This window comes from Poeciliopsis prolifica, unplaced genomic scaffold (genome assembly GCF_027474105.1).
Source record: "Poeciliopsis prolifica strain line A6 unplaced genomic scaffold, Auburn_PproV2 SCAFFOLD001, whole genome shotgun sequence".
Classification (NCBI taxonomy): domain Eukaryota; kingdom Metazoa; phylum Chordata; class Actinopteri; order Cyprinodontiformes; family Poeciliidae; genus Poeciliopsis; species Poeciliopsis prolifica.
The window spans coordinates 15,508,518-15,523,181 of NW_026562376.1; the positions used below are offsets into that span (position 1 = coordinate 15,508,518).

The 14,664-nt window shown below is 41.9% G+C and overlaps 1 protein-coding gene across 2 annotated transcripts; it reads right to left on the reverse strand.

The window, feature by feature from the left end:
* Positions 1-3,694: 3,694 nt before the first annotated feature.
* On the reverse strand, positions 3,695-13,108 carry si:ch73-62b13.1 (Carbohydrate sulfotransferase 1-like). Of its 2 annotated transcripts, XM_055041509.1 has the most exons (3): positions 12,893-13,108; positions 8,353-8,524; positions 3,695-7,212 (listed from the first exon to the last, which is right to left on the reverse strand). In XM_055041509.1, the coding sequence occupies exons 1-3, from the start codon at positions 12,893-12,895 to the stop codon at positions 6,086-6,088; spliced, it is 1,302 nt and encodes a 433-aa protein (XP_054897484.1). In that variant the 5' UTR covers positions 12,896-13,108; the 3' UTR covers positions 3,695-6,085. The 2 variants fall into 2 exon arrangements, with proteins under 2 accessions (XP_054897484.1, XP_054897490.1); XM_055041515.1 differs by lacking the exon at positions 12,893-13,108 and having other exon boundaries at positions 8,353-8,652.
* Positions 13,109-14,664: the final 1,556 nt, after the last annotated feature.

Consider the following 14,664-nt stretch of genomic DNA (forward strand, 5'->3'; position numbering starts at 1 on the left):
AATAACTGTACATGACTGATGGGTGTGACAGGGGCTGATGTCTGCTAAGGGCCTGAGTGGCCCTGGTAATAAAGATACCGTGGTGCGAATAGGCTTCATTCGCTCCTAAATGTTCCATAATCTCTCTGTAAATGATATCTTCGGTTCTCTGTAAGGAGAATGAAAAATGCAAACTGTTTGTGGAAGTGCTTCTGGGGGTTTTACGATCACATCAACCGAGAACAAACAGCTGAACTTAAAATTGTAAGCGTTTCATTTATATTCTGGTAATTTTCATATAGAACATTTCAGACGTGATGGACTGTGTGCACTTAGTTTGTGCTAAATTACAGGCTGCTGTAGCTCTCAGTTTCCATCAGGCTGAAATTGTGTCCTCTGTGAGCAGCTATTTTTATGTGCTGCTGCATCGTCAGGTTGATCCAAATATGAAATAATTTCCTGGAGACGTTTCTTCTGTTATCAACGGTACTTTTCTCAGGTAATTTTAACAGGGACGCCAATAAGTTTTGTACTCCGCTCTCAGCAGGTCCTTTTTTTTCTTAAATGAATGCCTTTCTGGTTGGCAAGCAATTTATGGAGCTCTTAGATGGAAAAAAAAATTGCTCCCTATTTCTCCACTGGGAGCCCAGCGTGAAGCATTCCCTTATCTTTTTCTGAACACACAGCATCATGTATGTTGCATTGACAATGCTCAACGCAGTCCGCCGTGTTTTACTTCGACAGGCTGGAATTTGCAGACTTTCTGGCTGCACACCGAGATAAAGACCATAAAGAACCAACGAAGACGATGGAGTCAGGCGACGCACCTGCAAAATGGAGGAGCAACTCCAAGGGCATCTCGCCTCCTCCTTTGCTCCCACATCTCATTATGATCCAGCTAATGGTTAAGCCTGGTGATTACAGAGGGGCGTTGGGATGGAGCAGGTGGGAATTTATATGATAGAGCCGCATCGACTGACACCGACACAACAGTAGCGACAGAAGGTCAAGTGGATGCTTACTCCCAGAACAGGAAGCTGGCTGACGCTGTACCTGAGCACGCTGTACGGTGCTCAGGTACAGCGACAGGTAATCTTCATCAGGATGGGGTTTTAATAGGAAATAAACTGAGGTTCACAGAGACGGTTTGTATTCATTCATCTATGAAGCGATAAAGAAAGAAGAACAAATTGTTCCGAGTGGCGCAGAACTAGACTCTCGTTATGTTCACTTCTCAGGCAGTCCATTAGCCACACTTTGTTAAATCACTTGTTAAAACAAAAAGCGGACCAGCCATGTGGAAGCAACTCGATGCCTTTAGGCTTGTAAATGAAAATATAGCAGTCAGGTTCTTCCTGTGACATGAAAACTTGACAAGCCCCTGAAGTCTAACGTTTTAATATGGCTTGCTTTATATTGCTGCAAGAAAGAGTGGAAAGTAAAACTTTACTGTCTCTGCTCAGGTTACGAGCAGCTTGATTGCTCCAAATGTGGCTAAAATTCTTGGTCCCTGCTTGTCCTGGTTTGTGTGTTTCTGCTTGACAAATATTTCACCATAGTCAAAAAAACAACAACACACACACATGTAAGAGTGATGTATTTTTATATTCTTTCAACAAAAATGCAGATCAGGCACACCAATGCAATGCAGCTGTGTATAAATACGTAACTCTATTATAATGACCTGATGTGAGAAGAACGTATTCTGAAATATGGAGAGGGACTAAACAAATTAATACTTGGGGAAAAAAGCACCAGACTTATTGGAGAATCTGTGTTGCAATGTGTAATTCCAAGAAACTGTGGGGTGACAGATGTCAGCATGTGCCCGCTCCACATGCTCCCAAACCATCACTGGAATGAAAATGTCTTCCTTTTTTATCTGGGAAATGTGCATGAATCCTTGTATGAGTTCTAACCTTTGTACCGCAACCCTCACTGCATCAAACCACAAAAACAACAAACCAACGTGTGTGCATGGAGGTATTTTATGGCACACTTGTATCTGGGATTTTGTTGATTTAAGGAGGGGATTACAATGCAGTGTCAACAAAGAGTTACACAGGTAGCTGTAATGTATAAGAAGTTAAAAGTTTGTCATGAAAGCCCAGGTGCATTTTATAACTTTAATGAGTAAAAGCCTTTTGTTGGATGGATGGCCCTGTGGCTTATCTTTGCTACCCCCAAGGACTATCAAGCAGAAATATTACAAAAACCTTCACCTGGGAGACTTTGGTGCAAGACTCCTGTGAAAACACAAAGTAGTTTTAAAACTGATCATGAGACAATTTGCTCTGGGTGTCTTAAGCTGTTACTGTTCATACATTTATTCCTCATTTGCATCTATGCTGAAGATGCAAAAGGTGGAAAAGTGTGTTTAAAGATCACAGAATGCAGGACGTGCTGCAAAAAGCACCACTTGCTTATAAATAAATTGCCTTCAAATCCCAAGTAGCAACATGTGGAAAACGATGCGTAGATTACCAGAAAGAGAGTGAACAGATGTAACCCTGCTTTCTGAAAAACTTACAGTAAATAGTTTGTTGGATTATATGCTCTATTCACACATTATCTCATTTTTTCAGGAGATTTTCCTGAATGTTTTATATGCTCTGTTTTTCAGAATTGTGTTTAGTCCTGGTTGCTATTATTCCTTAATAAAGGTTAAGAGGTTAAAACTGAGCTTCTCACTGCAGTGCTCTCTAATAAAGCAGTACAAAAACTGTAATCTAAAGCACCTAAGCTGTAAAAGTTCAACCCATCTGGGGTTTCTACGTAAAGTAGCAATGTTTAACTGTTTGACAGGCGAGGATGAGAACCACTGATGAAAGGTGTGCAGCTATGCATTTTCTTCCAACAGCGTCTTGTTTCCAGCATCAATAAGACCTGAATTTGTCAGCACAGTTAAGGAAACAGAAAGGGGGTTGTCTGTATTGAGTGGAGAAGAAATGGGTAATTAGCTGCCAGCTGACTCAGGCCACTTGCAGCTTTGTGTGTCAGGCTGCGGATGGAAAAACCGATGAAGTACGTCTCCCCGCGTGTCATAAAGCTTTGCTTTATGGCCAGTTTGTGTAGCCTTGCAGATTAAGTTCAAAGAAAGGGGGCTGGTCTTTTCTCAATGCATCTTAAATCCTGCTTCTCCTCGGCTGAATCTGTAGATCAATTCTTTGTGCTCAGATATCCCTGGTGTCAGCAACTACAAGAAAGATGGGAAAACTGGGTGCCTAAAAATACATTATTAAAGGAACAATTTCACCTCCGGTTTAATACTACTTATGGAGCAGCATGACGGTTCTACTTAAATTGCATGTTTTCCATCACTCGGCTGAGGCTTTCATCAACATCATAAGCAAGAAAGCTGATAGCTACCAGTGGGGAATAGCTGCAGCCTCGGTAGGGATGTGAATGACGCCTTTTCAATGCAATGTTCACATTTAAAAGGAAGAAAATCACAGCCGCTCAGTGGTTTGTCTGTGTTTCACATGATGAGTGCCTCCTCAGAAGCTACTCCCAGTGTTAATCGCAAGACAGCGGCACCACATTAGAAGAAATGGGTCGGTGCCTGGAGACGGCACACGTCCTTCCTCTGTTTAGACACAAAGACCAGAATAAATGCTTCTCATCGCCATAAAATCTCTGGTTAGTTTGCCCTGCAGACTAACCCTGCATATTGACATTGTTCCTTTAGACATCTGAACATAGATTAAATGGATTTTGTGCTTTTGTGAGTGAAACATTAGTTAGAAGAGACTTCAGGCGAAATAAGGCCAGAACACATATAAACCAGACATAATGACAGAGGACTGCACTCATTCACTCAGGAATAATTTGTAGTTATTTAATCAAAACTCCCAAATAAATACTAGGATACAATGTGTACCCATGTCCAGCACATAACTTTGGCACTCTTACAGCCCTAAAGAAAGTTGAGATTATTATTGACGGTGAAGACAAAACAGATTTATTCACATGCTCTCAATAGAAACCTAAAGTTGGGCTTTTTAATTATTTGTAATTCCGTTTGAACAACCTCAAAAAAACTCAAAAACAATAGATGTTTTTGTTCATATTTTCTCACCATTCAGTTTTCACAGAAAGCAGAGTTTTCATCATCTATTCAATGGTTAAGTGTTCATGACGATGCTTTAAATCTGGCAAGCTCACTTCTGCGATCGTACACCCCCCCCCCGCTTCTCAGGAAGAGAACGTTTCCATCTTGCAAAACAAAAATTTTCTGACCCTTTCGCCATTTCTCTATGTTTATTTTAAATCGTCAGACAAAGCCTGTTGTTACAAAAAAAAAAAAAAAAACACTGGAGATGGTTGAAAAAATGTGTGGATAGTTTCTTTCTTTTGCAGATGGTGTTTACACATACCTCACGACGGGGGATTTTTATGTGCTGCAGAGGCATTTCATATAGCTGGAAGTGAAGGTGAAGGGATGAGGGAGAGCAACTGACTTCAGCTCACAGGAGGCGAGACATAATGCAGAAAATATGGTGTGGAAATTGCTGTTTTATTTTCAACACACTGCAAAGGGAGATGACACTCCTTGTTCTGCTGAAAATGATACTGCAGTTATCTGAAAGCATCTAAAATATTGAATGAAAGGAACATACAGTTTTACAGAAAAGCGAAGGAAGGAGCTACATTCACCAGCCTTCATAACCTTTTGCTCTGGAGGATTTGCATCTGAACATTTGCTTCTCCTGTTCAACTAGACGTTTAAATTGGGAGCTGGCTGTAAAATGTCTGCAAAGGTTTCCAAAGGAAATGTCACAGACCACTTGGGTTTTTAGAACATATCTCCTTTGTCTAAAATGTTCAAAAGGTTTGCAGTGTACGTTTTTGAATAATTAGCCTCTGACATTACAGAAAACCATTGATATTAATTCCATGTTCCTTTAAGTTGGTTTGCAGGACAGGTGGAGTCCCAACATAATGGTGAGCAAACAATGAGCCACCTTGACAGAAAACTAGTTGGACTAATGAAATACCGATCAGATCAGCGTCGACATTTTAGAATATCTAAAAGCTTGGGTTCGAAAATAAGAAACATTGCATCCCTGAACTTTTATGCAAATACAAAATTGCACTGATGCTGCATCCCACTGCTCTTGTTGTTTGTGATCTAGACCTATTTCCATCCTGGAAAAATGTCTCACATAAAATAATACGTTTTACTCCTGATTTTGCTTTGTTGTTGACATTACTCTTTCACATGATGTTCCTAAAGATCTGATGTCTTCATAATGAGCTGGTCCCAGTATTTTTTACTGTCCTGATCTGGATTATTTATCCCTATCTCTGGTCTCAGTCATGCCAGATTCTGCTACGAGTCATAATTCAATAACCACATTACAACTGATGCAATGTGAATGCACAAAATAAATTTTTGTACCATCAATATTAACTCACTTACTAATGATGTTAAGAACAGGATAGGATAATGTTTCTTGACAGGGGTAGATATTTTGTCCCAAGAGGACATTCTGCTGGATGCTTCAAATCCCTCCTTTAGCACATAGATAGCTTAAGAAAGCAAAAGTATTGCTTTCTTAAGCTATACATTTGCTTAAGAAAAACACATTTCCAATAGTTATCCAAAAGTAATTATGTAGCTTAAACATTTGTTTTTAAAAATAAATCTGGATCAAAACACACAACCTTGAGTGCCAGGCTAGCTTCTGGGTTGTTAAATTAACAAAAACTATGAGCTTGGCTCAAATCCATAACTTCACAAAGGTTGTATTTTTTTAAAACTTTGGCTAAGCAAAAACAATGTCATAGGGTTTTCTATGAGGATGCATGTAGAGAGTTGCTAATTATTTTAAAAAACGTTGACTGAGCGCCTGGGTCAAAGCCTAAGTGTTATAGGTATACAGCAGAAGTAGTAGCACCAATAGTGCATCATTCTGTTTCCAAGTTTTCTTCATGTAAAAAAAAAAAAAAAAAAAAATGGCACTTTTGACATATTTCACCAAAACTTACCAACTATAGCAAAGTATTTCAGGCATCAGTCAGGGTTCAAATGAGTTACATTCATCTCATCCGCATCTTGACAGACCATAGAGATGTTTTCTAAATAAGTAGATTTCTTGCATCATCATGTGACAGGCTGAAACGTTCTGTGCTCCACTAAACTTTGTGACAAGTTTCTGAGTTCGGCAGCAGAATGAACCTGCTTGTATCCGAGAAGAGTCAACGTGTCACGACAAAGATTCTGAACAGTTCTCACAATGTCAAAGCTGAGACGAAGCCTCCAGCTTTCCGCTGTGGCTCTGGAGTCTCTCGTGGTGGAGTATTTGTAATTCCACTCAGAGGGAGCCGACACGTTGCTGTTGGTGTTTTTCACTATCCACGTCCTCACCCTGTCTTCCATCTCCAGACCCACGAACCTGTAAATTGCAGTTGCCCCGGCATTTGGGTGAAGAGCCAAGTCCTCGTACCGCACCAGCATGTATCGTCCTCGCAGCCACGCTGGCCTCTGCAGGCCCGTTTCCGCAGAGGCAGCCATGTCCTCACAGGTGCTGGTGATCTGCGAGAGGTCCACGTATCGAGGCTGGCGTCCGGTGGCGTTCCATATTTTCCAAGCGCGAAACTGATCAGAGAACGCCATGATGCGGGAAGCGAGGATGGCTCTGGGGTCTCTCACCAGATGGATGATCTTCAGGTCCAGACGTGGATCTTCCGTCAGGGTCCGCAGGTCTCCCACCTCGGGAATCCTCACGGTTTTTATGGCTACATGTCCTCTTGACATACATGACACGGCGGCTAGAGTGAGGTTCAGAGCCCCACACTTCTTAGGACACCAGATTTCGTCAGGTGAATCAGACATCGCAGCAACCGCCCCTTCCAAACACACTGGAGGAGAACAGAGGGCATGGCTTGAGCTCCGTCGGAAAAAGGAGCTTGTGATGTGATCCTGGACTTCAGGGCGGATGTAGTTCTCCATGAAGTGAAGGTCGCAGGTGTACAGGTTTAAGAGGAGGTCTCTGTATGCTCCGAGCAAGGCCCGGCGGTCTAAAGTTCGACGCAACCTGCTGCTGGAGTTGGTGAAGGCCTGCTGGACGTGGTAAAGGGGCTCAAAGACATAGAAGATTCTGGGATGCTGGTTGAGTAGCTGTCCGGTGAACGAGGAGCCGCTGCGCGTTGTCGCAAAAAGCAGTATATGCTTCTGAGGCAACTCGACGGGCATCCAGCTGTCATCGCACAAGGCAGCCCATCTGGAGTCTTGAGCAAGGATAAGACAAAGACGAGTGCTTTCAATACTATCGTCATTCATACAATGTTTTAAGAACAGGCTTTAAATAGCTTATTCCAGAAAATGCTGCAATCATTACTTTAAAGCTGTGTGAAAATGCGGTTCGTTTCAGAAGACCAACTTTAACTCATAAATGTGAACTGCAATATTCTGTATTTATTCCTGGAAAACTACAGATTAAAGCCAATAAAGTTTAAATTATTTAGCGCAAACATCCAGGAGACTGATGGCGGTTTTCAAGGGCGGTTTATGAAATAGTAGATTTCTAACAGTAGAGCCAAATAACTAATGTGCAATTACTGCTGATGAAGAGTTGATTGCGAAAGGATTTTTTTTTTTATTATTCAGGAGCCTGTCGCTGGCAAGTTACATCTGTGCAGTGAGAGTGTATTAATGGTGGTAAATGGGAGGATAATTGCAAGATAAATAATGCATTTTTGATATTATTTTCTTTTCTCCATTTACAGGGAATACCCATTTTCAGTGCTCAGATTTCCTTTTTATTTTGCATCTATGACAGCACTGATGTTAAAGCCTATTTCTAAAAGTTTTTGTTGAAATTATAATACTACCAATCAAGTATTGAATGTTTTTCTGTATCCCCAGCTGATGTATTTCAGGGGTTCGTCTTTTCAGAAAATGCACTTTTAAAGGGGCTATTGATATGCAATTTACACCAGTACTCAGTTGCAAACCACGTAACCCACACACCCGATGAAATCAAGATAAATATGCCCATAAAGTTACTGTGGAATGACATGCTAAATTAGTATTGAAGTAAATTAAGAAAAGAAATGGCCAAAAGGCACAGAAAACTAAGAAAAAACATTCCCCTCAGGTTTAAAATTTCAATTTCAGTTTGAAATGTTAAAACCAGGAGAGAATATGAAAGTCAATTGGTAGATTTCCAGAGAGGACCCGAAGAAGAGACACAAAAAGTAAAACCGTAATGGAAACTGTTTCTGACATATAGTATGAAGTAAAAGTCAGTAGCACAACTTAGATATACTGACTGAGCAAAATATTGTCCTATTTAATAATTATTATCTCTGTTATATGTTCACACTTTTTAGACTTTAGCAAGACTTTAATGCGCCATCCGATGGTACCTCTGTGGTATCTGCTCCTGCAGCGGTAGGCTCTCTGACAGGGTCCAGACATCGAGTCCCTCAGGGTCCGGATAGCCGTGTACTGGACCCCGAGAGACGCGCACACCAGCAGCAGCACCGTCTTCCAGGAGCACTCCATCCTGCCCCCACCTCGGGCTCTACATCCTTCACGCTGGCGCCGCAGGGAAGACACGGGAAAAGACACAAAATTAGATTTTATTTTGATGGCTTTTTTTTTCTTCTCCAACCTCTTGCGTGCGTTGCTCCCGTAGAGTGACACCTCCAGGGCACTTACTGATGGTCTTCAGAGCAGCTCTTATTGGAGTTGTTGGGATTATTGCCCAAAGGCACTCCCTTGTCAGACATTTGCATAAATGTTTAACATTTTCTTTTCTACTATGTATGCCACATTATTCCAGTCAGTCCAGAATGCACACTTTAAAGGCATGCTCTTCTCTGACAAAATGAAATAGCTTGTCACTGCATTAAATATTAAACAACCTATTTGCATGTGGTGGCAGCTGACACATCTAATGGCAGAAATATTTTAGCCTTCCGGACCTAAAACTAAACTGTGTGCCATTTATTAGGAAGAAAACAGACTGTAAAATGTTTTATCTACAGGGAAAGAGAATAGGTTAGCAAAAGTTTCCATTTATGGCAAACTGTGGTTTGCAAAAGATTTAGGTCCCATTTTAAAACAAAAATATGTAAGTAACTAAACCCCATGTTCCCAAATGTCCTTATTGTTGACATAATTTCATTAGTATGGAATTTACCATTAAATAAAATACTTTTTTGGGCTTTTCTCTATGTTATACCATAAAATGTGTATAAAGTTCTTTGATTCAAAAATCAAAACAAATTTCCTTTCACAAATAAGGAAATTATTTGTGAAAGGAATAATAACAATAGAAGTTTATCAAAATTACTGAGAAACTTCTACCCAATTTTTTAAGGGTAGGTAGCTTTTGCAACGTAGCAAGAGTTTTATTTCGTTGTATTTTCCTTCCATATTAGCAGTATGCATTGCTTTGTCTTGGTCTGTCACATAAAATCCGAATAAAAGACTTTGTGAGTGTAGAGTGACACAAGAGGCAACGGTTCAAGTGCATCAGGAGGACTTTAACTAAATGTAATCTACAAACAGCTTAACATCCGTGTCATGAAATCTTGACCCAGACTTTCATCTGGAGAACATAGCAGTGCTGGTTCCATCTACAACAGCCCCACAATTCAGGACACTTTGCATACTGTTGCATAATTGCTATTCATCTTTACTTCCCCCTCTTCTGGGTAATTAAGCCTCTGAGCCCATCAGAGAACAGCATACTAGGATAAATATAGCTGTCTTCTTGAGTGGAGAAGTTTCCTTTGTGTGCTTCCGAGATTTTTGCCACTGGCCATCAAAGAGCAAAGGAAGATGTGATTTTTCCAGATGGAGTTACTCGAGAAAAAAGCTGCCATCCATCCATCGGTGCATGCGGCAAACCGATGGTAGATAATTACGTGATCACGGGGTGCAAACTGTCCCTTCATCCCTCAAAAGTGGCTTTACAGGGGCAATCATTAACAAAACCCCAGGTAAGTAGCCTCTATATCACATTAGTGACTAAAATAAATGTTCCCCTCCTACTTTTTTAGCCTCCTCACCCTCGTTCCGTCTCTCTTCAATCTGCTTCTTCTTCATTAATGATGTTTATGTGTCCCTGGCAGACTCGTATCCTCGGGAATGTATCACACTGAGCTTTTGATGTTCCATTAATCACAAACAGCACCGACTGAAAGACGTTTACTCTGTGGGTGAGGGGAAGCTGAATCAAGCTGACATCATGAGACATTCTGTTTGAATACAGTTTAAAAAAAGAAAAAAAAAGAAAAACAGGGAACGAACTCATCAAGGGGAGAAACTTTCTCAGACTAGATGCTGCAGACAGACAGGAAGGCAGGAACGCAAAGTACTGGTGTGTAGTTTGTCACTTTAAGAAGCAGGACTGGCTGACAGAGTTGGCAGAGGCATATAGGGACTGCATGAATGGGTACAAATAATAAGAACCTTTGACCAGGCTTTTTACACTTAAAAAAAAAAAAAAGAATTCAACAGCTCTGCCATCCACATCCAGTTTGTACTGCACAGCTGGCTGACCGAGGCGCATCATCAAATTCCTCTGCGGCAGGTTTTGTTTTCCTTTCCAGTCGTGTTTAGGGCTCAGAGCTTTGTTTCTCCTCACCCTGCTGCCCTCCGGAGAATCAAAACAGACGCCTCAATAGATTTGATTTGCAAGTCCCCCTGCCTGCCTGTCTTATGACTCCCCCAGCAAACGGACATTTGCGTTAGAAATAAGCTCCGTCAACAGCTGGAAGGGGGGACTGCAGGCTCGGCTTTTTGTATCCCTCATAAAATAACAGCTCTTACAAGGGATGAGAGCCACAGGGACGGGATCAACTAAAGATTATGCTGTGTGGTGCACGTTCCTTAGGCAAGTTTGAGTTGTAAATTCAGTGAGCGCATTTGCTGCAGCTGCTGAGATAACACAGCCAGCAGCCAGAGCGCTGTGGCGCACGGTGTGAGGAAGGTAATTGCCTCTGTGGAAAAACAAAAGCAACAAATGAGGTTAGAAGTTAGTGATGAAGGTGGGACTGAGGGATTTGGGATCCGGCTTATTGAGGGATGGGGACAGAGCCATAGATTTTTCTATTAGGGGCCCCTCGGAGAGTTCACACATCCTCAGAGCGGGGCTGTTTATTGGTGAAGGCTGATGATCAATCCTCGAAAACACAGAGGGGCTGAGCAACAGCAGCAGCTACAGCAACACCGGGAGCCCACGGCTGCTCTTTCTTGCTCTGTCCTCCATTTATCAATCTTATTTTTCTCCAATTTTTCTCTCTGTTTTAACCAATTTCTTACATATAGAACTGCAGCCAGCAAGATGCATGTGACCCCTTGGCTACATGAGGAACTCCTGTGTGGAGAAAGGATTAATCTTGTTCAACGTAATTCCTAAACCACACAAACACACACACACACACACACCCCCACACACACACACACACACACACACACACACACACACACTCACACATAAGGAGAGAGCAAAGGCAGTGGGGTGGAAGATGAGAAAATGAAGAAAAAGGTCAACTCTCATCGTGTCTTGTCCATGACAGCTTTGCTTTTATAGGCTGCTGGATCAGGACTGGAGGCTGTTCTCATAAATTCAGTGCAAATAACCGTTTCACTCTGTTTTAGTAAAAATAAAAAGATACACCAATGAAGCATAACATTACGACCATTGACACTTTAAGTGAATTACACATGTTTGAGCTAAAGCAGGAAGAAATGGATGAGCGTTAGGGCTGGAACAAGTTTGACAAGAGCCAAATTGTGACGACCGCATTGGGTCACAGTATATCCAAAAATCCATGAGTGCAGTGGTCATGGTTTGCAGTGGGAGCTGACGTTTTACTTGAATAGACCCTAAGAGAGCCCTGGACAATAAAGAAGTTGACAAAATCTCTGAATGTCAACCATTTTCCTTAAAAAAAAAAAAAAAACACAGTGAAACTGCACTTATAAAAGCAACCAGTGAGAAGGTGCAACTCAAATGGCAATCTTAGCTAGATGTAGCACTATCTGCAGCATAACATTCGTTTGGGTGATGAGAACTGAAATTAAGAAATGTCAGGCGTTCAGGCCAACCCACACCGCTGCTCTGGGGTTAGTGAGCCACATCACGCAAAGCAAAGATGACCAGTGCAGGGGTCAGTATCCATCAGAGGTGACCAAGGAAGTGACACTGCTTCCTTCCAGGCTAATTTATGCATGTGGGTGCAACAGACCAGTCAACATGCCTATGTTGAATACTCCACCACATAAAGAACTAACCATCTTGCATTAAAAGTTGCTGACAAGGTCTGGGGAATCTTTTTTCCAGGTGTTTTACTGGGGGGAAAAACATCATGGGGAGGAAGCAAGCGGCCGATGTTCTGCGGTAAAAAAAAAACAAACCCTTCAGGTCCTTCCATCCATGAGAACCTGGGGTTTTAAACGCACCACAAACTCAGAGCAAACAATCGTCACTTTTTTTTCAGTAAAGTTGCATTAGTGGTTGAGGCAGCTTTCAGACTTTTTGCCACAAAACCAAAAACTCTTCAGGAATCGTTGGAGGAACACAACGACCAATCCATGATCCCTGGATGCGCTTGAAAAAAAAAGAAAACAAAAAGTAACATCTTGTCTCCAGACACCAAAATCATCTTCAGATGTTCGGTCCTGTTGTTCATAATGATAAAGGATTAAAGTTATGAAGCCACTTTGTAATGCAACAGCGCTGGAAAACGAATATGCCAGCTGTCCGCTGGTAATATAAATATAATAATAAACCAAAAGTTAATAATTAACATCCACAAAAAAAAAAAAAAACATTTTGCGTATTTACTGATGTTCTACCAACTCGCTGTCTGACTTCAGTCTCTGCTTTCTGTGCGTAAACGAGCAAGATCTGACAAAAATAAAGACAAAAAAGAAAATAAATCACCGTACCATCAGCGCTTTCAGTCAGATGTTGTGTTCCTCCGGCCAGTCCAGTCCCGGGGTTGTGCATTTGCAAAGCTGCGTGACTGCGTGTGTGTGGGAGTGTGTCAGTAGCCACCGGTGTCCGGAGCCCAAGTGTCGGAGACGCGCCACGGATGGAAAGCGTCTGGGAAAATAAGCATGTGTAGCCCGCCCACCCCTCCAGAGACCGGAGAGACTTTAGCAGCTGAGACATCAGATTGGATGAGAGATTACTCCCCCCTTTCCTCTCCTCTCCGTGCATTACGGCTTCTTGGCTGAGCTGCGCTTCATTACGCCTAGAGATGCATGCGAACCAGAGAAGTAACCTACATAGTGAACAAACTCTGACTGCTGTGATGTGAGAGAGAGGGAGAGAGCGCTTTCCACACATCGCAACCTGTAATTTAAGTGGTTTGCAGGAACGGGAGGACGTGATATTTTTCATATCGCCTGGAGGGAGCCTTCATCAGCTCCAGCCAAGCATCGACAATCAGTCCAGCATCCTACCAGCATCCGTCCCTCCGCAGGGACTCAGCTTGCCCCGCACACATATATAAACACTTCATCCCGTGGGGCTGCGGTGACACAATGACCTCTATTTTTCTCATTTCAGTGAAGATGACTGCTATCATCAGATAAGGCCCCCTCCTCACTCTGCTGCCCACTCTCCTCTCCACCCTGGTGGAGGGATGGGCAGCATATCATTGCCCCTCTGAGGGTTACTGTGGGGTCAGATTTAGCCAGTGACAGCTCCATTACTCCTGGAAATGTGGGTGGATTCTGTTTGCAGCCTTTCAGATTTATTTCCCACCGAGACAGAGTCACATTGAAAAGGCGTGCCTTTACGGAAATTTGAGGAATAATGTATCTGTTGGACCCCTCGGTTGCATGGACCATCCAAAACCTTCACATTATATAAACCACAGAAAGCTAGAAATTATGGTTGTTCAGCTCAGTGTGGGGTGGAATTACTGCAAGTCATAAGGAGACATTTGGGGCAACTTCAGCCACTTCTCCATTGTCAAGTGTCACTCCAGTCGGTCGATGTCTGATTCAGGCAAAGGACAGTGTCTCATTGCAGGCAGTGACATCATTAAACTTGAGCGGCCAGTTTCTCTGAAATCTTTGTATTTTACTCCAAGTGTTGTTTCCTGAATAATAATAATTACAGATTTGCACGATTCCAAAAACTGCGTCTAATTAGGAAAGGCATCAAAGTCACATGTACGGAAAAACGGCTTTAGATCCCCCTGATGGAGCCCAATGACATTTGAAAAGATGTATAGACGAAGTGGTTCATGAAGTAGTTTTCATTTCCTGCTATAAATATTTTCAGGTTTCTAGTTGCAAGTAATTGCAGCCCTACTCCATTTCATTTGAATTGAATTCAACGGAAACCTGTTTCACAAATTTTCACTTTTGTGAATTTACTGTTGGTTGATTGCTGAACTAAAACAAGTTGTAGTGAACACCAAAAATCATTAATTAATATTATCAAAGTCACATTACCGGTGCTGTGGTAGCTGGTGGACAATGAGCTTTGATGTAATTTGATCAAATTCTGACCAGGACCTTGGACCAGCTGTGCAGGCTTATTTTTTTGTTTTTTTTTGTGCTTTTAAACACTTTGTTCTGAAATGAAATAATTGGCAATCCAGAATATTCTTCCTTCTTTCAGGCCATACAAGTTAAATATAACAGAAGGGTAAAAAAAATTACCTCTGAAATTGGAAGAAGAGAGGATGGAAAGTCTTCCCACG